The sequence below is a fragment of the Setaria viridis genome, chromosome 5 (genome assembly GCF_005286985.2).
Source record: "Setaria viridis chromosome 5, Setaria_viridis_v4.0, whole genome shotgun sequence".
Lineage (NCBI taxonomy): Eukaryota > Viridiplantae > Streptophyta > Magnoliopsida > Poales > Poaceae > Setaria > Setaria viridis.
In genome coordinates, this window is record NC_048267.2 from 931,859 (window position 1) to 958,992 (window position 27,134).

The 27,134-nt window shown below is 44.4% G+C and overlaps 3 protein-coding genes across 3 annotated transcripts; 2 read left to right on the plus strand and 1 right to left on the minus strand.

Annotated features, from left to right (window-relative positions):
• The first annotated feature begins 9,910 nt into the window (after positions 1 to 9,910).
• On the plus strand, positions 9,911 to 11,878 carry LOC117857702 (uncharacterized). Its single transcript, XM_034740522.2, has 5 exons — positions 9,911 to 10,261; positions 10,389 to 10,503; positions 11,111 to 11,175; positions 11,257 to 11,343; positions 11,428 to 11,878. Exons 1-5 carry the CDS (start codon positions 10,127 to 10,129, stop codon positions 11,662 to 11,664), a joined length of 639 nt encoding a protein of 212 aa, XP_034596413.1. The 5' UTR covers positions 9,911 to 10,126; the 3' UTR covers positions 11,665 to 11,878.
• Positions 11,879 to 12,296: 418 nt separating this feature from the next.
• On the minus strand, positions 12,297 to 16,184 carry LOC117857701 (mitochondrial carrier protein MTM1). The gene is made up of 10 exons (XM_072294122.1): positions 15,667 to 16,184; positions 15,341 to 15,382; positions 14,896 to 15,028; positions 14,754 to 14,809; positions 14,385 to 14,555; positions 14,017 to 14,116; positions 13,710 to 13,801; positions 13,436 to 13,585; positions 13,200 to 13,258; positions 12,297 to 12,690 (listed from the first exon to the last, which is right to left on the minus strand). Exons 1-10 carry the CDS (start codon positions 15,811 to 15,813, stop codon positions 12,558 to 12,560), a joined length of 1,083 nt encoding a protein of 360 aa, XP_072150223.1. The 5' UTR covers positions 15,814 to 16,184; the 3' UTR covers positions 12,297 to 12,557.
• A 3,377-nt stretch (positions 16,185 to 19,561) lies between these two features.
• On the plus strand, positions 19,562 to 21,831 carry LOC117855059 (plastid division protein PDV1). The gene is made up of 2 exons (XM_034737335.2): positions 19,562 to 20,007; positions 21,105 to 21,831. Exons 1-2 carry the CDS (start codon positions 19,714 to 19,716, stop codon positions 21,603 to 21,605), a joined length of 795 nt encoding a protein of 264 aa, XP_034593226.1. The 5' UTR covers positions 19,562 to 19,713; the 3' UTR covers positions 21,606 to 21,831.
• Positions 21,832 to 27,134: the final 5,303 nt, after the last annotated feature.

The window sequence follows — 27,134 nt, forward strand, 5'->3', positions numbered from 1 at the left end:
ATTTTGCTGGGACCAAAATATACCTAGTTAATAATGATCTTGCATGATTAAAATCCTGATCGAAAAGGTCCAATGAAGCTAAGGTGTCCAAGTAGCAAGGCATATGCATTATTGCACCCAGATACAAAAATCTATTCAAAGTTGAAAGCATTAAAACTTTAATTTGCTTCAAAAAGGAGTGTTTATTCCTTCAACAATCCCCTTGATGTCTACGTACTACTATGTTCTATAGGGACTGGTAAACTTGATACGGGCCAGGTACTTACTGTCAATTGTTGCAAATGTGTGGTCACCAGCTCCAAGTTAATTAATGGTAATTAAATGTCACAGTTACTCTCTTAATGTGGAGTTGAGTATGTATCACCTAGTATGCTGAGACTGATGAGAACCTTCCTTAATAAACAATAATGCATCATTGCAAATCATAGTAAAATTATTTCACTTTATAAAGTCTTACAAAAGAAAAGATGAGATGCAATATATGGTCTTGCAAAGGTGGTACCAAACTTGACATCCTATGATCGAGGGGACTCTTTTGGATTTAGAATGAACATCCAATCACCAGTATATATAGTGCAACAATATCAAAACGTTCGATATGATCCCTTGCAAACTAAGTTATCAAGTTTGACTTTTCACAAACATCAATGTGTCATGCCTTTGCGATTTTAAAATCCATGAGAAGTAAAAGGCTATTAAACCTCTTGCATGTTTTCATCCCCAATCAAACCAAAGCTCATGTTGCGGCCGGTTGAGAATAACCAGAGCTTTTGTTTACTACTCCTTCCATCCCAAATTAAGGTTGTTTAGCATTTTTAGGTTCATATATACACTATGTTTAGATACATGATAAAAGTTATGAATATTTAAATGTCAAAACGACCTACAATTTAGAACGAAGGAAGTATGTGCCAAAATTAACAATTCGACTAGACAGCACAAAAGCTTTCATTTACATGTCAAAAATTACACTGGTGGTTTCCATACAATTCAGTACAAATAACAAAATGAATACATCCATTTAGGAGAAAAGCAGGCTACTTTGTCGGCCCTTACTTGAAGCTTTGACCTATGGGGTTTTAATAAAACTAGGTTTATTCGTTTACTTTGAGAGATGCGATTGATGCCTTTTTCCTTTTTTTCCGCTAAACAATGCACGCAGGTGGAACTTTACTAACTGAGCAATTCAAAATTTGACTAGTGGGAGGGAATAAATTAGAAAGCACGCTGCGATAGATTTCGTGCGCAATTTCATGCTCAAGTTATTCCACTGTTCATTATAAAAAAATGCAAACACTAATAAGTTTGTGTAAACCATAAAAAGGCTATAAACCTATACCGTGCATGCCCGTGGAAGTGAGCTATAGGCTTTTGCATGAACTACAGACCCAAAGCCAAAATAGTAAGAACTAGTACAGAGAACATTCTTCAAATTGTACTTAACAATGTCATCTGGTTATTGGATTCTTGCTTCCCCCACAAGTACCCTGTGGCGGCCGGCCGTACGTACAATTAACCATGTACAATTATCTTGTGTTAAATTAAACTGGGAAAAAGGAATTTGCAATGAGTGAGTTAGGTATAGGAGCATGCATCCATGGCCCCAACCATCCGAAAACACGCAGCAAAACAATGGCGCATCTGCATGGCATGGCCAATATGAACGGAAACGATCCTCTCACCTTCTATGTATGCATCTTTTATGCTCGTAATCATATCGATCGACAGTGTAGATTATGTATGATATTGCTCTGACATTATTAATCTCCTGCCAGAGATCACTACAGAGATTAGCACACTTGTTAGTACGTAATGCATAAGATACGTGCAAAAGACAAATATGGACCCTTGCTGCCTTGATTCCTGGCAACAATTCAACATCATCACTTTACCGAGTGCAGCACAGTAGGAGGTCCCCGGCCGGATCGGAGGAGCTGCTCGCTGCCGGCGATCACTCTGTCAGTTCAATTCCTCCGGTCGAGATATATCTCACCGCATGTATCTGTCAAATTACTAACTCTTTTGAATTTTGACTTTTGATGCACAACAGACCAAAATATTTTTGTGTGGTAGAAAGGAATAATTAGCCCTGTATACCATTGCTAGGAGGAAAAATGTTCTGTGGCTGAAGTGTTAAACACTACTCCTCTGAACGTTTCCTTTAGAAGGGCAACAGTGGGTAATAGACTGAATATGTGGCTTGAGCTGGCAGGTAAGGTAGTGAGTGTTCAGTTGAAAGATCAGAAGGATGTGTTTGTTTCGAGTCTGAATAAACAGTCCTATACAGTTAAATCTTTGTACACAGATCTCATGCAAAGTGAGGGAGTTCCTTCTAAATGCATCTCTTGGAAGTTAAAACTTCCACTTAAGATAAAAGTTTTCTTGTGGTATCTAAAGAAAGGAGTCATCTTAACTAAAGATAATCTAGTAAAAAGGAAGTGGAAGGGGTGCACCAAGTGTTGCTTCTTAAATATAGAAGAAAGTATTCAACATTTATTCTTTGATTGCCATTGGGCACGGTGCCTTTGGAATATAGTTCATATTTCCTTTGGAATTAGTCCACCCTCTAGTGTTGCTAATATGTTTGGATCATGGCTTAAAGGTTTTTCTGTGAAACTTCGAAACCTGATATTAATTGGCACTTCAGCGTTGTGTTGGGCTCTTCGGTTGAGCAGGAATGAGGTCATTTTCAAGAGAGCCACTCCTAACTCCTTTGTGCAGGTTATCTTCAGAGGGGCGTATTGGATCAGGATCTGGTCGCAACTGTCTAAAGAGGAAGAGAGAAGCATTCTGAGGAAGAACTGCCAACGAGTTTGGAGGTCACCGCAATGGAGATATTCAGCAACTTTGGTTGGAAGTCCAGGAACAGAATTGAGTACTAGGAGTTTCGTTTTAGTTGGTTCTTAGGTTGCTGGAACTGGAACTTGTGTTCTGTCTTTGTAATTGGCAGTCTGAGCACTGCTATTTTTGTACCCCATGGCTGTAGGCTTTCAAACTTTGATAGCTGAGGCCGGATTCTTGATCCTTAATCTAAAAAAAGAAAAGAATAGTTAGCTGAAAAATATTGGATCCCTGCAAGCGAGTAAAGTCTGAGCATGCAGTACATCTTCTTTTGAAAAAACATGCAGTGCACGCAGCCTGATTGGACGCAACTAAGGCAAAGCAACCCTCTAGACATACCTGCAGTATCTGCAAAATTATGGTTTGGATATGTATGTTGCGCGTACAGATAAACTAATAAACACACTGCATGGCTGTATCTATCAGACAATGATGCTGTGCACACAAGTATGAAGCTTCCATCATGCTGATAGCGAAGCGACCGATAAATTTTTATAACCATACCTTGCAACATCAGAGAAAATGCCCATGATCCTGCACATCATTTAGCCCACTTCCATCCATACATCAGAGACCTTTATGTGTATGTGTATCTGATGAGACAGAGGTCTATCTTGTTAATTTCCGAAAGATCGAGTTGAGCATGGCGAGGCCCCATATGCTTGAGCTTAGCCTTTCGATCTGAGTAATCTACTATGGGCAGCTAGGCCCTGTATAATATATGGTGCCTCCAAGCCCACCATTTTCTTGGTGCGGAGTTTGGCGAAAAGTTTATGCGGCACAATCAGGAGAAAACAATTAGATTATTCTGACACAAGTACTGATCTTGTTCGTGTGCACCTGATGAATGACAAAAGCAAGTGCATCATCAGCATGTGTGCTCCTACTATATTAGCATCAGGCGGTTGATGAAGAATTAGGGAGCCTAGCTAGAGGCATAGGCAGGACTAGAATTCCACTTGTGGAGAATCACACATGGCGGTGTAACACAAAACTACAAAAGTGAGGTGCAAACAAGGCATCTTTTGAGCTTTTAACCCAGCTCCAGCTCAGGGATGTTTTTATAAGGCTTAGACTTTGTACTTGCAGTATGTCTGTAGCTATATATATATATGCGGTAGCTAATTAGATTAAAAGTGGCCTAGAACCCTAGCTGCTACGTAGGCCCTATGTACATTCCTATGATGGTGCAACATGCATGAGGCCTCCACCAATGTTACCATGTCAGCTAGCTCATAAGATTAAAATACAATATTTTGTTTAGGTGGAAGAGGGAGAAAGAAAGTAGAGGGAAGAGCTATCTCCTGATCATGAGATAGTCTCAAGACATATTCCAAGACTATGTGGGGCTGGTATGTGGGTCCATTTATATTTTGAGCTATGTGCTAAGAGTTAGATCATTGAACAAGTTGTCTCTTATGCCATTTTTTATTGCTATGAGCTAGTGGTTGACTCTAACTGTTGGAGGAGGCCTTGAGAATGAAGTGATTAAGATAAAGAGCTAGAGTACTAGCTAATTACTAGCAGCTTTGAGCTTCTAAAAGTAGTAAAAAAAGAAGACAATTTGCAATTGATCTAGGGCTTTGGCCTACCAAATTGAGATAGTGCAAGTGCAGCACAAAAAGAACTGCGGGTTTGTAGGCGAGCAAAAATATGCCCTCCGAGGAATCAGAAACGAGGATTGTGGAAATTAAGCTGTGTGCATACATAACTACCAACTGACACCCACTGATTACCCGGAAACAAATGGGAGGCTTTTGGATCGAAAAAGAATGTCTTTTGTTAAATATTGCAAGGGAATTCTCCCTCAACAAAAAGGCATATCTCTCACGCAAATGATGGCAACCAACACCTGTCCATTGTCATCGAATCGATGGCGATACTTGTGACCTCTCTTCGGTATAACAAAATGTATTATTGAGATTTCAGTTGTTGGCCACTCACAAGTGCCTTTTATTTTCGTTCCTTTATTATCTTTGTTTATTAGAAATCAGGAGCTAAGGTTCTTCTTGAGAAATTTGGATTTTCGACACCTCTACGAAGATAGGTTTCGCAAATTTGACACTCATATTATTGACACATTGATTTACTTGACATTTTGCTTATTTAATAATTTTATTTCTCGTTTTCCTGGCAGCCCAAAGGACTAAAATGCCCTTAAGCGTGTAAGCTTCTGTTTGATAGATTGGTGATTCGGTTGCCGGTGTTAAAATATGATCCGAGTTCCAGTCTAGTACTAGTTGTGTTACCAGATTTGATTCCTAGTCTATTAGGAATCTTCTCTAGAGATAGAGTCTTACTTCTACGTGAGTTCTATTCCACCCTTACATATGCAAGCCCTATGTAGACGGTAGGGTAAGACATCTTATATGAGCCATGTATCATCCCTGCTTGTAAATTCTCCTCAATAGTGGTTGTCTTCCGTGGTTTTTTCCCGTAAAGGTTTTTCCACGTAAAAATCATGTCTCGTGTTCGATCTTATTTTTGCATTATTTGCTAACAAGTGGTACTAGATCTGGTCACGAGATTCGATTGAAAAAAAATAATTCACCACGCCGCCGTTGGAGCGAGATTAATTCAGCGGCTTCCTCTTCCACCAACAGTGGTTTCCGGCGTCTGACAGAGCCGCTCTTGGCCTATTTGTTACAGAGAGAAGTGTTTCTCAAATAAGATGTACTAATATGGGAAAAGTGCTTATCTGAGAAGCAGGTCTAATTCAGCTTCCGCGTTTTAGTACAAATCGGAGCCGTGGCGAGAAGCGCAGTCAGGAGAAGCTTTGCATGCCATTTGGCTACTAGTTTTAACTTATTTTGACCATAAGCAGGATTTAAGCTGTTCCAAATAGGGCCCTTCCTGCCTCTTAAGGATTTTTTTTTTGAGATTTGCTATGCACACACTGAAGGCTACCAGGAGGCTCTTCAGTTTTTTGCTGGATGTACATGAAGGTGTACCAGGCTGCAGGTTTTGTGCTAGGGTTACACAGTAACGTACCTAGATTATTACTGCAGATTATTTTCTTCTGGTTATTTCTTCCTAATGGCTTCTATGAAGTATGATATTCCACTGCTGGAGGTGCAATGTAACAAGTTTTCGAGTACTCTGAAAGTTGCCGGTTGATGGTACTCTCCGTTCAAAATTATTGATATATGCATGGTTTTCCAATTGGGTCTGTTTGTCCACCAAAAGATTTATGTAGAGGGAGGAGGATTATGCCGAGCATGCAGGACTTTATTTTTCAACATGCTGGTTTATTTCTTTGGTAGTGCTTTGGATACTACATGTAGCTAAATGTTGATTGATGCCTTCTTCAACTGATGGTATGTTTTCTCGTTGTTCCTTGGTACAAGTATTATTGGTGCTATTTAGTGGACCATTATCATGCCATTGTGTCATTTTGGAGAGATCATATTTTGATGCTTCATTTGTTCTGGGAGAGCATTATTTTGGTGAAATATTTTTTGGGATATATGATTTCCACTGCTAAGGCACATTGATTTTTGAGGAGATATTGGGATTATAATTGGATCACTTTGAGTTAATTCTTATGGGTATTTTAACACTGTTCATGTTAGCCTAGTGGTTTCTATTACTCCTATGGAGTTGGTTAATTGAAAGTGAAGGTTTAGCTATGAAAATGCATTTGGCCCCCTAAGTGGGTTTTGGTGTTGATGACATGCATAACTAAGGAACTAATGAATTTATCGAGAAATTGACAAGTTTAAATGTTAAGAAATGAAAAAGTGTAAGAAAGGACCCCAATTTGTTTGAAGGACGGTGTTGAAGCATAGAGGAAGATCTTTTTATACTTTCTAATTTTGAATTTGATTATAGGAACATCGTACTATAAAGGGGGACGCGGATGGATAGCTTGCAGATGTCAAAGTGCTTATTTGAGATGTTAACCACATATGAGAGACACCACTCACACACTTGCACATTTAGTTTCTCACAGTTTCTATGAGTGTCGGAAGTTCCAACACCTGCGTTTCTATGGGGATGCTCAACTGTTTTATTTGAACTGTGTTGTAAGTTCCGATCCTGTGTTGGAAGTTCCGACAATCACTTAACAGAACAACAACGGCTAGCTTTTGGAGCTCGGGTATTTATACACCCTCAGCCCCCCCCCCTCATTTGCTGCTTACCTAACCCACGACAAACACCTCCTTGAGCATTCAATACTCCTCCCCACTCCATCCTTGAGCTAAATCTTTGAGAGTTTTGAGTTAGAGATTGGGTGAGAGAAGGATTTCAGGTGTGTGACTCTAGCTTTGAGTGAGAGGTCAACCAAGTTCATCTCAAGAGCATTTGAAGCATCTTCGATCTTCGATTCACGTTTGTTACTCTTGAAGCTTGCTTCTAGACGGTTCAACATCGCCCGTTTGAGCGCCCTCTCGTTGTGGTGCTCCCGGGAAGTTTGTATTGCCCATCCTCTTGGAGGATTCATAGTAAGTGACTCAATCCTCCTTTGTGATTGATTGAGAGAGGTAAAGGGTTAGTGAGGACCCGGCTCTTTGTGAGCTCCTCAACGGAGACGTAGCTTTCTTTGTGGGAGTGAACTTCGGTAAACAAATCCTTTGTCTCGTGTGCTTATTGTGTTCTTCAAGTTCTTGTTGACCTAGAACTTGATTTGTGCCGATCCACATTCTTGTGAAGTTTCTATCATAAAGATCACCTGCAGTAGTCTCTATACTTCATTGCTGAACTTTTAATTCAAATAGTTTCTACTGAAACCTGTTTTATTTGAATTTTGTAGAGTACTTTTTACTCTGTCAGAAGTTTCGCCCCTGTACCGGAAGTTCCGACCACATCGGAAGTTCCGGCACAGCGTCGGAAGTTCCGACACATTTAACACCGCTGCGAAGAATTTTCAGGTTTTAAAGATCGAACCTATTCACCCCCCTCTAGGCATCACGCGATCCTTTCAAGCTATGAATTGAGTTTGAGGTGGAGGATTCCAAGTGCAAAAGAGGAGGTTTGTTTGACTAGAAACTACAGTGTTCTGCATTGCAGGAGCAGTACGTTTATTGCTGTCTTTGCTCATCTAGAGGGGTCTAGTATAAAGTTACTGCATAGATACTACAATGTTTTGTATTGGATTTTAGTACATTTGTTGTTCAAGGCGGAGACGTCCGCTCATGACTGCACTATTGCAGGGTCTATTGCAGAGGTTTATATTCCATTAATTGCATATTTATACCTACATCTCAACGGTGTTTGAATGGAGCAAGTTATTGGCCATGTTATGGAATTTAGTTTCTTCTTCAATTGGCAGTTTGTTGTACGTGATGACGCACGTGCAAGTTGCTCTTGCAAGAGCACTGTTTTGCTAAGTTTGGTGTTCCCGATGGAGCATATATTATTCCATGAGATGAGTTCTTCACTGGATATTTATTCAATACCACAATTGATACTGCGACTTTATGTCGTTTGAGGATTGAGCATTATTGCCATTTGCTTTTGAGGTCAGTTGCACAGACTCAAACTTTTGCTGGGATTATGAATTAGTTGAAGACCCGGATTGTTCGTCTCCTTTGTTGATAGCTGTGTTTTTTTGGACCTATTGGATATTTGCTCAATTTTGCTTCGTACGAAGTGCTAGGAGAATACTCAAGTGATGTTACTCATTGATTATTCTCATGGACATTGGCATTCAAGATTTCAATATGGAGGTTTATTATTCGTCTACATAAGGGAATTCGGCTCAAGGTGGAGATTGTTAAAATATGATCCGAGTTCTAGTCTAGTACTAGTTGTGTTACCGGATTTGATTCCTAGTCTATTAGGAAATCTTATCTACGGATAAAGTCCTACTCCTACGTGAGTTCTATTCTACCCTTATATATATGTAATCCCTATGTAGACGACAGGTTAAGACATCTTAGATGAGCCATGTATTATCCCTACTTGTAAATTCTCCTCAATAGTGATTGTCTTCCGTGGTTTTTTCCCGCAAGGGTTTTTCCACGTAAAAATCATGTCTCGTGTTCGATCTTATTTTTCATTATTTGCAAACAGCCGATGCCCGCCATGCCTCCCTCGTCAGCCGTCGCACGCCCGATGTGCCTCCCTCGCCGGCCGCCTTGCCTCCCTAGTGGCTGTTGTGCCCGCCCTCCCTGTCTGCTCAGCTTCCCTGTTGGCAGCTGGTGCCTGCCATGAGCCCATGACTGAAGATGGAGGCCGTGGCTTCCATGGCTGAAACATTCATGGCTGGAATGACTGAAGATCAATTGAGCAGGGAGTAAAAAGTGAGTTCTGCAGGTGCTTGTGCGGATTCTGAAGATGTGGCGGTGCGTGCAGCTGCTGAAGGTGGGGATCAAGCAAATACCCGAGCTAATTTAAAACAAAAATCCACCCTTAAATCTGTTCAAACCACAACTAGAATTGCTAATTAACAATCTAAATGTTTGGCCCTAATCATGGGCACGACAATGATGGCGGAATTGCTGGAGGCGGCGAACTCCTGCGAGATCGTCCGGCTGCCGAAGGAGCTCATCTCGATGGCGTTCTCCCTCATCACGCCGCATGATGCCTGCCGCGCTGCCGTGGTATCCCGGGACTTCGATGCCGTGGCCAACTCCGATGCCGTTTGGTCCTGCTTCGTGTCGCATGACCTCCCATTGCTTGCCTCCCATTGCTTGCCGATGGGGAGCTCTGCGGCCTCGCGCTGGCGTCCACGACGGGGCAGTTCCTCCACCAAGGGGAAGTTTTGCCATTTCACGTGCTAGTAAATCAATGTGTCGATGTTATGAGTGTCAAATTTGCGAAGTCCATCTTCGTAGTGTTAAATGTGCAAAGCTACATGTTTGGAGTGCCAAAAATCCAAATTTGTTGGTTCTTCTTCTCCTTCTTTTCTTCTTCTTCCCTTCTCATTTATTATTTTGTTTTTCTGAAAAGAATGCGACGGCCGAGAAGGCAACGCGTGGCTCCAGCGGACTCTTTTCTTCGGCCGGGGGCCACAAGCACAGAAGAAACTGCGGACGATGGGCCGGCTCATTTGCGTGCCACCACCTGACGGCCCATTATTAGCCCAATGCACCCCCCTAAGTGCCCCAAAGGAGCCCATCAGCCCAACTCGCTTCACCTCTCGGCGTCTCCATCGAGCCCTAGGCAACGAACTCCTCAGTTACCTCGCGCCGCCTTCCCATCCCCGCCGCGCCGCCCGGGCATCTCGCCGTCGTCGCTCGTCACCGTAAGAGAGAAGGATACCCTGTGAAGCTGCCGGAGCCGTTGCCCTGACATCGGTTAGAGGATTGTCTAGGGCGGGGAGCAGGAGGAGGGCGAGAGGATGGTGAAGGGGAGGCCGAAGCCGACGCCAGCCAACGCGCCGGCCGAGGTGATCTTCGACCCATCGGCCCCCGGCTCCCGGAAGCCCCGCCGCGCCGGGGCGCCGTCGGCCAGCAACGAGTGGCACAGCTTCATGGTTTGTCTCTTCTGTCTCTCGTGCCTTCTCTCTGAAATATCCTTGTTTTATTGGTGCGGCAATTCCTCCACTGTAGGAACCCAGCAGTTTCTGTTTGAGGCATCCTAATGTTCATTTTCCCCTCTAGGGATCGAGTCTGTCGGATATGTATCGAGAGCCAGTTTTGGAGAAATCTGATGACACATCTGATGATGAGCCTGACATTGATATTGGGAAGCTGTTGAAAGATGTTGAGCTCTTTGGTAATTACTCTATAACTTTCTGCCACTATCTACTAAAACCTTGTTTATACCACATACACAGAAATTGTCATGTGTTTCTTATTCATATCTTGTTTATACCATTCTGTCATCTAAGGTAGGGGATAGCAATAGCATGCCTTGCCAACTATGTTAGGTTTCAGGGACAACAATTTGTAAACCAAACTGATGCACTGCTCAAGAAAACTCTGAAGCATTTGGAAGTTCATATGCAGGAAACTAGTGCATCTAAATTTTTTTCTCAAACCTAGATTGGGTGTGTCTAGCAGCTTATTCTGTAATTGGCTCTAACCTACAGTCTTTTGTTTAAGAATATGGTTATTTCTGTGACCATATGTGGCTGTAAACTATAAAAATGAATGCTGCATCAGTGCGTCTTGTTCCTCCTGTTATCTTGTTCATGCAATTCTTTTCAACATTTTGTGCTGGTGAAGTGGCATCAGAATTTGCTCCTTTTCATTCTGGAGCAAAGAGGAGTTTCTTGTCTGATTTTTGTTTATGTGGTTTTGTCATTCTTTAGTTTATCTGTACTTTATTCCTTCACTGATTTTACTGATATTCAATCACTAACTTGATGCTTTGTTTTTAGGTGCTTCTACATTTAAGGAGCGGAAGCAAATCGAGAACCGTAAGGTGGTTGAATTGGGTGGAAAGGTGAATTCTCGTTTTCTTTACCTCTAGGCATTCTGGCTCAAAACTTTTTCATTATCTCAGTGTTTATGTTATCCACAATAGGCCGTTAAGAAGCACCGCACACCATTAAGTGTAGCGAAGCCAGCTCTTAAGAATCAAAAGAAAAGAGAACTGAAGAAAATTGAAGAGGTATTCTATTGCTTATCCGTTGCACCTTTTTTAGCTTGTTATTTAGGATGTAAACAACAAGTGAAATTTGAGTTTTCTATGCAGGAAAAGCTACTTGGGATTTTCAGGAAGCGAGACAAGAATAGCAAACCTCAGACGACTAGGCCAGAGAACCGAGTTCTTAGGGCCACGCAAGGGCACTTCAAGAATGGTATACTGGACGTGAAGCATCTTCTGTCGGCACCAAAACCATCGGGAAGGGATGCACTGGAGCCGAAGATGAGAAAGGGCAAGCACAAAGGGAAGGGAAAACAGAAGGGCGGCAGAAGAAAGGGACGTTGAAGAAAACACACTTTGTAACTGGTTTTGTATGAACATAGATGGATGAAAGGTTAAGATGACACCTTGTAATCATTCTGGCATTAAGATAGTACCTTGTTCTGCTGGAATCATGGAGGCAACACTTAAACTGATGTAGACCTCCAGGCTGCGATTCGTCAAGGACGTGTTTGGTTCACTTTTATCCTATTTCTGCCCCTGTGCGCTTGATGCCTGATGTCTGCAAGCTGCTATTTTGGGCTAGGCTACTACAATTTGCTTATCTGTTCGCTGTGCCTGGGACTATATACTCCCGTTGTCATGTTGGATATGATGATAACTGTCTATTGAGGGCACCAATGCTGTCATGCATAAATGTTAGATTTAATTCTAATGGAAGAAACCTTCCAGGAATTGTTTAGTTAGCAATGCTCTGTACCCTTATCTTCCACATCGGACCTTAAAAAAGGATCTCTTCCGCGCTGAAAAAGAAGCCAAGGCAGGAATGACAGTGACACTTTTATCATTTTCATTTAGTTGTGATCATAGGGGCATTTTGTCAGTCTTATGTCCTAGTACATGACATAATTATACTAAAAGACCTGCCCGTCTTCGTACTGATTGAATCAAATAGGTTTACAGATTCAGCACAGGGATGAAAGAAACAGTAGTAACTAAATATACAGGCGGAGACATAACTTACAAACATTTTGGGCATTCTGCCCCCTTTATTAGAACAGCAGCGTTCCTAACTCTTCTTCCCGAGAAGGAAGTCGCAAAACGCAAAACAAACTCTTGATTCTTTAACAGAGCACACAGTGCGATCTAGTTCGTGTGTAGGTGGTGAAGAAAAAATGTTTGTCAAAGCTTCAGCTGGAGTGCAGCCCTACGCTACGAATGACCACCTCAAAAGTTCATCATAGCTCTGCATGTTTTCTGTGCAAGATGTGCTTCACGACCTCATAAGACGAGACGACAATGCCCACTGAAGGCCCTGCGCGTCCCATTCGTGGGCCTGCACCCCTGAACAGACCGTTGATACCTTCCTTCCTGCAAAGTGTCATATCCAAAGTGTTATTTGCATTTGACCGTGAAGAAATTGTGCAAGATGCTGGAGATTTACAGTGACGACAATGACAAAGGATTTCGGTGAATAAGCATAACAACTGTTCTTGAAATGCCTAACAAGTTGCTAAATGAATATGATGTGGCTTCAGATTTGCACCATAACAAACATTACCACTAAAGACAATAGTAGTAGTGACTTGCACCATAATAAGGACTTCTGAATTTGATTTGACAACCAAAATCGTAGTCGTCAATATTCTATTATAAACAGAATCTTGTTCCAATCCCATACAGTGAATGATCACAGTCAAGCTTACTTTGCATTGTAACACTGGCATACAAGGGTTTTTCCCTTTGATTAAGAACTGGCACAGATGCAATATTTGCTTTTATACCACAAACCAGAACCAGCCAGGAAGAGGGCATGAGGCCAACATATACAGGTAGCAATTGAATATGTGTCACTGCTAAAAAGAAGGTTAGAAAAGTACCTCCAAACCTCAACCAATATGCGCCTTGTGTTCATGTTTAATACCCTTTCAGGATCCTTCTGTCAGAAGAATGCAGGATTCAGGGAGTCATTAGTTATTGTCACTAGCTGATTCCAAGTTCTTAGAATGAAAAGACCAAAGACGAACTTAACTAAATAGCAAGAGTTAAAGAAAAACTAAAGTTTGGATAAAAAAGGTATAAGAAACTAGGAACAAGCCCAAAGTCCCACACTTGCCTCTATTTGTCTGCGTGTCTTGGCAACATCAAGAGGGCAGGTAGCACCAGCAGAGATGACCCCAGCAATGAAGCCTGCAGAAAAGTTTGCCCCCAATATAACTGCTGCATTGCTTTCGTCACCAACTAATCCTGTCAAGTGTCTTCTAGTCTGCACAAGAAGCATTTGCAAGATGAAAAAAAAAGGAAGGTTGTCTCAAAAGGTCTTATTAAATTGAAACTTTCTTTTAATCCAAAGTATAACATAGAGAGGCATTAGTTCAGCAGTATCTTACTGGTTCAAGAACTGTCCAGCATATAGCTGAGAAGGGGACATCTCGTGCTAGTTGTGCTCCTAGACCAGTCCATAGGAGGTGGTATCCCCGAACTATTTTCAATTTCCAAAGTACATAGCTTAGTATTCAGAACAAATGTTCATAATTCTGCGATTCCAAGATTCATATGTACACATTCGTTCAAACATTGCAGATAATATGGTTCAGAAATTGTGATAAATTGTTGGTGTCTTAAAATGTTATGGCAATATAAATTAAAGCTTTGTCAATTACAAGCTAAAAAATAGTGAAGTAGCATAGTACATACAGTTCTCAGGGCTACTGATGCTTTGTCTCGATGAGAGCACACCAAGCAAAGTCTTCCACATTCCAGGGGGTTTCCCTCCAACATTTGATTCTTTAAAGGCCTAATTAGAAAACAAGGAAAAATGTTTGTGTGCAGAATGTGAGGTAGCAAATTATTAACTAGCAATATGTTGCACCCAGATAAGTTTGAAGTTTTTGTTCAAGGAACAAGTCCAATTTACCCCACTGAACTATCCATGGAGCCTGTGCAGTAAATATTTCAAGTCACATTATTAGCACACTCAACTGAAGGTTTGAGTTCTTTTCTTTGTGGTGCCGTTTAACTTAAATGCAAATACATAACCTAGCATAAAAGTTCAAGATGCTGACCTGCATTCGTGTCCTTGCTAACTCAATAGGGGAACAAGTTATACATGCCAGCGATCGTGCAATAGAGCCAGAAATAAGAGGAGCATACGGTCTTAGTTTTGGGCAATTATGATCCGAGTATTCTTCAATCCAATTTCGCAATAAATCATAAGAAGGTAGATATATTCCAACCTGAAGGTGCAAAGAGAAAAGATAACAAAATTAATGCAAGTCAAATGAAAGCACATATGAATACTGAAAAGCATGTGACCTACAAGTCTAATGTTTATAGCTTAAGTAGATCTACATGCCTTGTTGCCTGACATGTAGCTATATATATAGTAGATTGACACTGCAGGGTACAAACAATGTTGGGCTGAAAGGATTTACCGTTGGCACAGCCAATGCTAGGCTTGCACCAGTACCTCTCCATAGTCTAAATATTCCTTCCTGCAGATGTTTATTAATCATTACAACAGATGATTTACAAGGAAAGAGGAAAGCACAAGGAAGAGAGATGGTGAACGAGCACTTGCCTGCCTAGTGACCTTAGAAAACACGTCCATAGTTCCCCTGTACTGAAAGCATTCAGGACTGCAGGATGGGCCAAAACCATTGATTCCACCCGTGCTGCATGAGGGATAGCACCTAAAATCTGACCATATCTGAGCAATGTATTTTAGAGAAAATAAATATTTGCAAGTGCACAGTTCACCTGACAGATGATCTTTCTGGAGAACACTTACTAGACAAAAATAACTTGAACTACTCGAATCTGATTGCAAACTGAAGAACCAATTTATAATTACAAACCTCCTGGTCAAGAAAAAATAGTTTGTTTTCCTAGAGTACTTTTAATATACTTTTTTCAAAGTAAGGAGCTATATAGAATTTTTGCCATTTCGGCATTGCAGATTGTAGTTTCATCCATCGAATTGCGAGACCACTACGTGCGGATGAGAAGTTGGGATGCTTACAGGATTGTAGACAACTCCAGCAGCTTGCGCTTGCAACCTCGTCTGCAATACAAAATGAGGACGGGATAACAGGATCACACATACATCCCAACACATTCGAAGCTCGTAGGGTAAAGTAAATCAAGAGCGGAGTGACGATCTCTCTCTCTCTCTCTTCAGCATGTCCCAATTCACAAATTCAGATGATCTCGACGCGCTTGGTCGGTTATTGCCTATTACAGTTTCCACGCTCAACTCTGCGGCGGTCCAGAATCCACGCACGCACCACGGGGGTGAGGTACGCGGGCGGGAGGGGCGGTGGCACCGGACAGGACGACGGTACGCACCTTGGCGACGTCGAGGGGGTTGACGAGGACGGCGGACACGACGGCGGCGCCGGCCGCCGCGAGGGCGCGCTCGGCGAAGCCCATGTCTCTCTCGGCCGCGGGCGGCGGCGGTGGCGGAGGTGGTGCCGGCCCCGAGGCTTGCTCCATGGCCTGCGGAGACGCGGTGCGTGCGGGACCAGGGGTGGGATCGTGATTTAGCTGCGGAGGGAGAGGCGAAGGAAGGGCGCAGAAATCGCGCGGCCGCGGAGGGATTCGCGAGGAGGAAGGAACTGGAAAGGTTTGAAGAGCCGAGCAGAGCAGGTGGCCGTCGCTCGGCTCGACACGGCTCTCCTCTCCTCGCGTCGCGTAGTGCACTTTCCAAGGGAAAGGAAGAGGGAGGAAGCGACTAGTGCGCCACGTGGCGCGGCGCAGCGACGTGTTTGCCTTGCTGCCGCTGCCTGCTGGGCCGGTGAGGCGAAATCGCAAGTCGCAGCGCAAATCGTCGCGAAATCAGACGAGCACGCGGTGCTAAACTTTGCCTGAGCCTGAACTGCAGGAATATACCATACCTGCCAGACAGAGATCAGAAAAGAACCAACCCATCACCATGGACACACAGACGATGCTTCAGCTTCAGCTTCAGCTTCACCAATCAAAGGAACAAAACAGAGCACGATGAGAGACACCTCTGCCTGCCTGTGAATTCATATGCTTGTTTCAGACGCTAGCTGAAAGCCTGAAAACCGAATCATCGACAGCTGCGGACGCACTTCTTATTGCAACGGGATAATGGCCAACACAGGCGCATTATATCAGTCAGCATCAGTCTGCTAAAATTGTGCCGACATGACACATTTCCGGATCAACAGCTTACGGCAGATTTAGTCAAAAGTAGTCTTCAGTTCTACATGGGTTCATTCAACAAAATGACTGACAGATCTAACACTCCTGTAACATTTGTAATCATATCACAATCACCATCGGAAATGTTCTTCGCTAGTATTTCTTCAGGACTTCGAATCGCTCTTTGGAGCTTCAGTGCTGGTGCTGGAGCTTGGTTCAGCCAGTGAAAACTTCTTTACTTTCTGCATTTTTGACAAACGAGACAGAGGGTATTGAGAAGCGCATCAGGACACCTTATGAGTAACAGCAAGGGTAGCCAGCTTTGCAATTCAAAAGAAAAATATAAAATAAACAAACACAACAAGTGCACGCTTCACTACTTCCTATACAAATACAAACAGTGATGGCTTCCAAATCAAAAAAATCTAACTACAGTTAAAATGCCATTAGCTATTTGCATATTTCTTTTCGAGAACAAATATATCAGGAGATCCAACTACATTTTGAGTTACTAAACTCAATGTGATCATCAGGGAAAATAACAAGAAAGCAGAGATGAAGGCATCATCATTCATCAGATACCAAGCCAAAACACCAGCTTTAGCAAATACCACACATCAGAATAAACTCTGAGAAGACCCTGGACACTACTCCATGCTATATATTGCTCTTCTAAAGGGGGAAAGTAAACTCTGAGCTAAGCAGAAATAAATGACTTCAGCCCTTTTGGCAATGCACATTTAACCTACCTTTGATTAGCAGTTTAGCACTCACCAACCTTGGTCTCCTCAATCCAACCACAATCGTATGCATTCATAATGGAAAAGTCTGTAAACATCTCAAGCGTGACATAAAACTTGCCTTCATTGGATGAGGGATTATGATCATCTAAAGCTTCAGTTAGCTTTTGAGGATGCTCATTTTTGCGTGGAATGGCGCTTGACCACACGTTGTAATATTATTCAATCAACAAACTTGCTTGTAATGGTGGCAGAAGAAATTAACCACTTCCCAAAATTATTCAGAAAAGTTGCTTAATATAGTCCATGCTCTAACTACTGCAGCAAGGAAACAAAATTATACACGTGCAGACAATGAGATGGACACACTTTAATAGTTCTACAGAGCAAAACACTTTTCAAACCCTCAGCTAGCATGCGGTCGTAGGAAGCCAAACCAGAATTAAACAAGATAGCAGTTGCAGTCGGTAAATTAGTAATTTACTTGTTATTCCTAGAGCACATTCACTTCAATCATTAGCAATGCGTCCATACTTTGTCCAGACTATGCTAGCAGTGGTTCTGTGAATCCAGAATCCTAGGGTTTAGTACAAATTGAACTAAATCCTTACAACTCCTATACCAATCATTCCCTTCCAAATAGGCGATTGCAATCATACTACCAAATACAGCACATTGCAATTGTTAAGCACATTCTCAGGTATATGGCCGAAAATAGTCTTCGAAAATATACTTGGAAGAAAATCGAGATGAAATACAGTTGCCTCTAGGTAGTGTTGAGGAAAATTCCTTGAGGAACGGGGGAAGAAGCGAAAAGAGGTGAGCAGCACCTTCTGGGTGATGCAGTCGCGGAGGGCGTCGACGAGGGCGAGGCACCTGTCGCGGTCGTAGGGGACCGCGGCCACGCAGTTGAGCAGCGCCAGCGACTCCTGCGCGCAGACCGGCTGCGGCGTCGTCGTCGTCTTCTCCATGCCGATCCGGGCAGCCAACCAACGCTGTGGGGGAGCGGGGAGGCAGGGGGGGTTCAGGTGAGGGATTGCCTACTCCAGGGAGGGAGCGCCGCTGCTGCCTTGGCGTGCTGCTCCCGTGCTCCGGTGCTTTTACAAGGGGCGGACGCCGGCGGCGGCTTGGGCGAGAAGAAAGAAAACCAGCGGCGGCCGGCGGCCGTTGATGGAATGGGAACTGGAAAGCTCTCGAGTCTCGAGGCCGTCTTCCTCGCGGCCGTCTTCTTTCCACAATGCGTCCCGCCCGGCCTAGCCCATACGAGCTGGATTTGACGCAATCTGGGCCCTCAATCATCGTACTGAGTCAGGCCTTAATGGCTACGACGACAGCCCAATAGTTGTAGCTACATTAACCCCTTGCTAAAAAGGAGGAAATTACTTAGTATAGTAAAAAACTACATTGATCATTTTGAGGAATGTTTTTTAGTATTTCTAAACTTTTTTTTTCGAATTACTAGACACTCACGTACACGCACGCACACTCGCCCTTATGAACACACGCACGCAGCTCTACCCCTACGAGTACCTCCGAAAGATTGAGCCGCCAAATCATTGAGATTTATGAAGTCACTACTGGCGCTTTGCCGTCGACGAGCACGTCGCCTACCACTAAAAGAATAGCATCGGTTAATCCTAGAATAAATCCAATAAAATACGAGTACCGGTGCTAAGTCGAGGACTCGAACCCTGATGGGTAGATTCCACCATAAGGAATCTTACCAGCTGAGCTATGCTCACTAACCATGCTATTCACTGGTTATGCAGCTAATAATAGCATGGTTAATTTAAACCAAATAAATAAAATCCAACCACAAAAAGCAAGTTTATGAAAAAAACAATAAGTTTAAGTAGGACCATAGTAGTTACTAACAACAGAGTATTTTAGGTATTTTAACACTTGCTTTTTCACTGGAAAATTTTATTAGACAAACAATTCTTGTAAAATGTAAATCATTTTGATTTAGTATTGAGTCAAATTTCTCTAATCCTAACTACTAAGTCCATAGGAAATGCACCCACATCTACAACAATCGAATCAATTTTTTAAAATCCGACATTAAATATGTGTTAGTATATTTGTTTGGTGTTGTAGATGTTAAAAGATATTTATATATAAGTTCGATCAAATTAGAGAAATTTGATTTGGAAACCACCAAACATAGAAGTAAAGTAGCTCAATTGGTAGAATTTTTTTATCGTTTTATTTAGTGGTGAATTGGTAGGATCACTAGCGTGGACTCCTCATTGGTTGAGCTGAGACTTTCAACCCCAGGTAGGTAACAGTAACCGGCGTAAAACGCAAATTTCTCGGCTAAAAATAAGGCGCTGCCGCCACGAAAGCAACCTGAAGACCCCGCCGCAAAGTTTGCTGCTCTCCCTCCAAGCCGTTCCGAAACCTCCCCGGCGACCGCGAGCCTCCTCCTAGTCCGCCCCCACCCCCTCCCGAATGTTCTAGAACCTTCTGTACCTAGGGTTCCCCGATGGGGCCCGAGGAGGTGGAGGCCGTGCTGGAGACCATCTGGGACCTCCACGACAAGGTCAGCGACGCCATCCACGCCCTCTCCCGCGCCCACTTCCTGCGCGCCGTCCGCCGCCGCGCCTCCGCGGGGGACAATAAGCCCGCCGGCCTCGTGTACGTCAAGGGCGGGGGCCTCGCCGCGGTCGGCGACGGCGAGGAGGCGGCGGCCCTGGCGGACCTGGCCGAGGAGGCCAGGAGCCTCCACGCCATCCGCGCCGCGCTCGAGGACCTCGAGGACCAGTTCGAGTGCTTTCTCGTGAGTCTACTCACTTACCCACCCCTAGAACACCCATCATGTTCGTGCCGTTTGGTCCGCGATTTATGTGAGTGATGTACGGTCTGCGAATTTGTTCGCATGTGGCTTTGCCGTAGTGGGAATTTGCTGATGGGATGTTTAACTCAGGATTCTGCAAATGCCGGTGTATCAAGCGATTTATTGTTCAGGCTTGAAACCATGGTGGAATGTAGGTAGAGTTAGACTTACTGTGTGAAGTGATTGTTGAGAATGCTAATAGCCAGTTGTGGTGTGAACATTGCATTATTTCAGAGTGAAATCTACCTTGGACGAAATGCAAATGGTCAGATCTGCAAGTAGCTGGACAATTTATTTCTAAAAAGTTGTTAGCTGAACAATTTATCTGTATTGTGAAAATTGGAAAACTTTGTATTCCATCTCTTAGCCAGGCCTTGTTTAAACCTGCGCGGAACTAGAAGTGGTGAAAGTTCATGTGGCATATTGGGTGTTTTGAGGCCAGTGGACACTCGTATGATTTCGTACATAAACTCATTGGGATTGGGATATGCATACCATGATTATGAACTAAAATCTCTACTCTGGTGGGGTTATGCCATAGTTTGAAGAAATTCAGATCTCTAGGGGCAGATGAAGGAGCTATCTTGTAACCTGACTGAAGTTCTTATAGCCTGGAGTTGGTTATCAGCTAGTAATCTGATTTGAATTCTTAAAACCTGGAATTGGTTATCAGCTACTCCTATCTAGCAATCTGATTGAAAATCTAAAAGCCCGGTGTCGGTTATCTGCTACACTCCTCGTCCTCAATCCTTATGTATGGGTGATGGGTGCCTCTAGTTTTTGCTGTCTTGCTGTTGTTTACGGTTGTCAATTGTTATGTGAAGCCACTCCTGTCACTCACTCTCACTCGTCATTTTAAAGTTACCTTAGCAATTTGAACTGGAGTTGCATTTTGGTATCAATTATCTAATATTGCTGTAACCTTTTCCTGAAATATGAGCTTTCCAGTTCTATGAACAAGCTTTCCAGGGCTATCATAAAGAAACATCATGATTGATACTCTAATTTCAGTTCTAACCATGCGTTGTGCTCTTTCGCAGGCTGTGCAGTCACAACAACAAGCAGAACGAGATTTTGCCGTAGCGAGGTTGGAGCAAAGTCGCATCATGCTTGCGATAAGATTAAAAGAGCATAATGGGAAGAATCACGAGGTCATAGATGAGGCATCTGACTTTGTCCGCAACGTCTACCAGGATGTTTGGCCTTCTCTGTCAGTAAACAAGCCTGAGAAGTGTGCTGACAGTTCCAATGACATGGTAAAAGGTCCGAATTTCTTTGCGAGGATGGTTTCTTCTAGCCTCTCTATAGCTGGGAGCAATTTCAGTATGAAAGATCTGGGTGGTGCGTTATGGAACAGTGCAGCTTTCGCTATTGGCATAATTGCACTGCTGCAGTTGCGTGGGTTAGCTTCAGGGGCACATGGTCCAGCAGTTGGTAACTACCCCTACAGGAGGATCAATGAGAAGAACTCATCGCGGTTGGGGACATCGCGAGGCGGTAGTACAATGTCTCATCTTGATGTGTCACTAGCCAAAGGTTAAGGGATTTGTAAATGATTTGCTAGGATACATCACATTAGAAGATTGTTCTCGTTTGTTGTCCTCTAGGTAACCATCGAATTGTTGAGTCTAGATTCAGATCAGTTTAGGTGAGTCGATCTCTATTGTTGGTTCAATTGATTGTAATGTGAACTGTATCCCTTTAGGCAGCAAAACCTTTTATTGATGTTGTTTATGTAGTCTGTGCCCGGAGTTGGTTGATTGCCTACATGTGTGCAAATCTGGCTGTATTGAGACACGCTGCGTTTCCCAGGAGTTTTTGCTGGTCGACGACGTTGGTGATGTCCTGAGCTATCTTTTGTTGAAAATCCATTGCACTGTTATGTTGTCTCTTCCTGCTTTCTGTGTTGAATGAAAGTAGAAACGATGGCTCGTTGTATCTTGTCTGAGGTCATGCCGGAGTTATATTGTGCACTGCATGGTGTTGCTGACCTAAAGCTGCCTGAAGATATACTTTTTTTGTACCCTGTAAAATGCATGCCTAATCTCTGTCCAGCTTTTCTAATCTCTCAATCCAGTTGTTTGTCATTTTAGGCGTTTGAATTATTCCGCTCCTTGCTGCTACCCCTAGCAAAGCTGAATGGGCTTCCATTACACACCAGGAGAAAGGGATCCCTGATGGATGAATGAATTCACGGACCTGGGTTGGGCCGGAATCCCCGGAGCCAGCTAGAAGCGGCCTCTCAGGCGATAGATGCTGATACAGGTAGGTTACATATCTTTCTTTTTGCTCACCCACAAATGCATCGCATTCTACATGGGGCACACAATCGTGGCATGTTCCTGAGGGCGATGCCATCCTCAACTCAATTCGTACTGAAGTTTTCTCAGTGCCTTTCGAAAAAAAGAAGTTTTCTCGGTGTGCGCATTGCCCCTTGAGTGAGTGAGGAAAAGAGGAGGAGCCGACGAGCCCTGACCAGTGACAGTGAGTGACAAAAAAGGAAAGGCTATTATCCTCTGAAACGGGCCCAATTTTTAGCAGCCAACAACCGTACGTAGCAGCAGCAACAAGTAGGGAAACAAGTATGGATGTTGCGCTTGTCTCATGTGCCGATGCCATTGCGGCCTCCTTGACTTTGGCAAAAAGGGGGCTGGCGGCAGCAGCCCATCCATCCTTGATCCCTCCCAGAGCAGCTCTCAATGGTCTCGTGGGCACTGGGCACAAGCCAGCCAACACTGCCTGCGCTCTGCTTTTGCTCGGCGTGTGCCTGCCTCATGGTCCTGTGCTACGCCGTCGGCCCGCTTGGACGGAGCATGCGGGGGTTGCCAGAGCCCAAAGGGCGTCAGGCAGCCGGAAGGGCGACCGCTCAACGCCGGCCGGTGGTCCAGCGCGGTGGCGGCTTGTGTGTCATCTTATGCAGCGGCAGGATTCCAGCAGCGGCAGCCGGCAGCTTGCTTTGCTTTGCCATTGCCATTGCCATCCCCTGGCCTGGCCGACCCTGCCTGACTAGGACGAATCGTCTGTTGTGCCGATCGCGTCAAGTGCAAAAAAGGCCGTGGTGGTCCTGTAGTGCCCCGTTGCTTCGCAGACTACCAGCACCGAATGAGGGCTCCGATAGGCTGCCTGGCTCCATTTCGTCTCGTCGCCTGATCGATCGAGGTCGGCACGGGATGGCCTCTTCACTGCCACATTTGGATTGAAAATGATATGGGAATCATTTATCATCTTCCTTCAAAAAAAACATTTTCATCAGAAATTTGGACCTGGATTTTTGCAAATATCTGCGGTTGCAAAACGAAGCCTGGGTGGTTTACCGCCCGCGGCCGAGAACACGCACGGCCAGAATCCGAATCCGCTGACGACTGACCCGCCGCGCCGCTGCTGGCGCCCATGCCGTCGCTGTCGCCGCCCGTAAGGCGACAGCACGGCGCCGTAACCCACATCGATCCCCGCGAGATACGATGGCCCCGCCACACACGCTCCCCTGGCTTCCTCCTGTCGCGGCGCATCGCGCGGGGCGCAACGCGACGCCGACGCCCGCTCCCCGGGCCCCGGCCCGCTGCCGATTTGCCGTCCGCCGGCGACGGCGACGCGCCACGCGCGGCGCACTCCCTGTACGACGTGGCCTCAACGCGACGCAGCTTTCTTTCCCCGGCACAGGGGCACCACAGATAAGATTGTCCCCTGCCACGAATCTCTCCGGGGTTCGTAAGTAAGTACTATAGCGTCTGCTCCATCAGCTGTAAGTACATTGCTGAACGATTCAAGAATCAGAACACAAGAAACACGCGCAGACGCTGTACTCGCTACCATGGCCGTATAGCCAGTTAACTGCAGCCTGCAGGCCTGCTCGGCACAGAGCTGACCTCCATCCTGGCCATACCCGCGGCGAAAACATCTTTCTTTCTTCACAGTTGATTTCTGAAGCTGCACGGTCCTCAAAAACGTGCTAAGCACCTTCTCAAAAAAAAAAAAAAGCTGCATGGTATGGCATGCACCCCAGCTCTGCACGCGCTGTTGCTGCACAAAGCCTACAGTCACAGGCTTCAGCAGCAGCAGAAGCTGAAAGACAAAGGTATGGCGAAGCAAGCACTGTTTTACTGCTCGCTGTAAAATTCAGAATTTTAGTCGAGTACAGTCGAGTGGAACTTCCCATTTCACTGCTCGCTGCGCTCTGCTGTGCCGGTAGCCCCCGGTACCATCTTGAGTTGACACTATTGTGAGGTTCAATCAAACAGCACCTATGCCGTGCTGCCATCTCGAACCTTTACTAGGTTTTCTTTCACTCACTCACGCCAGGAATTCAATGAAAGACACTGCACGCAGAGTTGCTTGCCTACTTTACACCTAGATTCAGTAGCACCCTAGCAGAGGTCCATTCCAAAATCTACAGCCGAGATTTCCTGCAAGTACTGCAAGGACGGCCGAAATCTAAGACCGTACTGTATAATCAATGGAATGTGGAGATGGAACAACCATGAGTAGCTCAGTAGCTGAGCACCCACCCTTGCATCTCCAGATCATTGCAACGCAACGGTCTTGAGGTCCATTGACCATTGGGCAACTCCTAGCCTGCTGCACCCAGGGCCAGCTGCTGTGGCCTGCTGCAGAGACATCTCTCAGAATATGGCACTGGTACAATGCATCTATGAGACCAGAAAGGACGAGCCCTGTTCGCATTTCCTCACCAGACAGTCAGCCACCAATAATTCGGCTGCTCACGTGGTGAAAAAGGTACAAAAGGAAATCCTGCCGAGCCACTTAACCTGTTTTCTGCATTGCATTGAATTGCTTGGCCAGAGTGGTAGAAAATAGTTGAAGAGCATGGTTAGGGAAGGAAAAAAACCCCCACCATTCTTCCCTCTTGGCATGCCCACAACAGTGAGCAGCCTGCGTATGCAATGCAACTATGCAAGCGGCTAATTGAAGCAGACGGAGACCGCTTCCCCAATCCCGGAACAGGAGGAGGAGATGTGCAGAAAAAATGGGACAGGAAAGCCAAAAGTGCAGCACCGATGCATGCTTGCCGCAAGCTTATCTCTCCATGCTTCCTGTGCTGTTCCTCCATTCCATTGGGTCTGGGAATGCAAAATACAAGAGCCATTCATTCATGTGAAAGAAAGCCTAGCTGAGTGCCTAGTGCCAAAGAGGCATCCACTGCTCGCTGCTTGCGCTGTGAGTGAAAGGGACAGATGCAAGGAGCGGTGGTGGTGGACTGGTGGTGGTAGGAGGTGAGAGACCCAAGGAACCTAGCTTTACAAGGATGTTGTACTCTTGTGCTTGCAGTTATTGGAAAGCTACACTACCTAGGGCAGAAACAGCAATCTGCCAAACAACAAAGAGGGTGGGGGAGAGCCGGAGACGAGAGAATTCATTCAAAAGATTGATGTCGGCTTCATATGCTTGGCTGCTTCTGTCCCTGACCCTGCTTGCTACTTACCTGGTTTTACACGGAGCTCTTCTGAACTTAGCAGCTCTTCGTCCTGCCCATTCAAAGGAAAAACCATTGGCTGATTTCCTTCCAAACAAGTATTTTGCTCAGGATCATGACTTCAAAAATGTATCACTGAAACTGGAAACGGCATGGAATCATATGGAGCTTTGGACCAAAAAAAAACAGACAGGAACAGAGCATAAAGTGAAATTTTACCCAAAGGTGTGCCATCAAAGAATCACTGTTCGAATCGGAAAGGACCACAAACCGGTGGTGAGCTATTATAAGGCTGTGAGGCTGCCCTGTTTAAACCTGAAACGGTGGTCTGTAACGTTCCATTTCCAAAGCTTTCAACTTTGAAGCTGCCGGAGGAACTGGTCAAACAAACTCTTCTGCCTGCCGTGGGGAGGAAGCTGGATGAAAGGTGGCACGCCGTTCCTGTTTGGAGCCATGCGGTTTGTTTTGCAAGTGATTAGCATGCATCAGGCTGCGCGCTTACATTCTCTACTAACATTCCTTGTACAGGCTGGGGAAAAAGGGAATCTTTTGTTCGGAGGTCAGTATCTTCTAGCTTCTGTTTTGGTTACATCACTAGTTACAAACACCAGGTTCAACGGTTTCTTATTGACAGAACAGAGATAAGAGAAGATTGTAACATTAGTCAAAGATCTAATTCTGACTATTGGACGAAAAATGAAAATACATCTGCCAGATTTTATTACTGGAAATTACATATACAGACACAGCTGGTGAAGATGTCTACGGTATGTACACTTCATTTTGCTTTATCCAACGGTGGCTATAGCCTTTTATGTGTACATGCATAGCTTTGCTGAAGTTAGATGTGCTGAAGGTACTAAGATTTTTCCTGAAAAGTGACAAAGATAAGATAAGCCTCTTTTGGGCTTGCATGCGTCTCCTAGCAACCGCTGGGGCTTTCCGGACCGATGCGAGAGGCAGATCGATTTGCTGCTAATATGATGACATCTCTTTTTGCGGCAACGCAAGAACTTTAGCTGACCTTTCTCCAGCACCTTACATGTGAGGGAAAAGCTCGATTGTTTTGTTCTCCCATCACCATCACCAGATATAGCTAGTTGTTTGTAGCCAATAACCTGAGAATTCAGCACCATAGCCTACCAAGGACTCGAGAGTCTCAACTTGTGTTGTGTGCAAGAGACAAAGCAATGGCTAGCCCTTTGTGTGTGTTTTTTTAGGAGGGTTACAACTCACAAGGACCACCACCAAATTGCCGCAATTTACGTGGTCCATGTCCTGCATACGGGCCCGGCAGTAGTTGCTCCTCTTTTCAAGATGTTTCGGCACCAGAATAGTACTACAATGTCCAGAGCTTTTCAGACATGCATTACTGAAACGATGCTAATGTTTCATTCATCGGGCACCTGCTCACAATTTGTCACGTGCTCTGTGGTATGAAATGGTGTTCAGATATAAACAGAAGATTACTTGAATTTTGGTTCCTCGAAAAATCTGTTGGAAGTCTTTGGAGATGGGAAATGAGAAAACGAGGCTCCACTCGGACCGGACCACACACATACTACTCCTTCCGTTCCAAATTACAAGTTGTTCCAAGAGTCAAAGCATCTTAAGTTTGACCAAATTTATACAATAAAGT

What these genes read in the sequence shown, in the direction of transcription:
- LOC117857702 (XM_034740522.2), top strand. Translation starts at nt 10,127, where the DNA reads ATGGTGAAGGGGAGGCCGAAGCCGACGCCAGCCAACGCGCCGGCCGAG. An exon ending in ACGAGTGGCACAGCTTCATG is followed by an intron (nt 10,262 to 10,388) that starts GTTTGTCTCTTC and finishes TTTCCCCTCTAG; the next exon opens with GGATCGAGTCTGTCGGATAT. An exon ending in AACTGAAGAAAATTGAAGAG is followed by an intron (nt 11,344 to 11,427) that starts GTATTCTATTGC and finishes TTTTCTATGCAG; the next exon opens with GAAAAGCTACTTGGGATTTT.
- LOC117857701 (XM_072294122.1), bottom strand. Translation starts at nt 15,813, where the DNA reads ATGGAGCAAGCCTCGGGGCCGGCACCACCTCCGCCACCGCCGCCGCCC. An exon ending in ACCCCCTCGACGTCGCCAAG is followed by an intron (nt 15,383 to 15,666) that starts GTGCGTACCGTC and finishes TTTGTATTGCAG; the next exon opens with ACGAGGTTGCAAGCGCAAGC. An exon ending in GCTGGACAGTTCTTGAACCA is followed by an intron (nt 13,586 to 13,709) that starts GTAAGATACTGC and finishes CTTCTTGTGCAG; the next exon opens with ACTAGAAGACACTTGACAGG.
- LOC117855059 (XM_034737335.2), top strand. Translation starts at nt 19,714, where the DNA reads ATGGGGCCCGAGGAGGTGGAGGCCGTGCTGGAGACCATCTGGGACCTC. An exon ending in ACCAGTTCGAGTGCTTTCTC is followed by an intron (nt 20,008 to 21,104) that starts GTGAGTCTACTC and finishes GCTCTTTCGCAG; the next exon opens with GCTGTGCAGTCACAACAACA.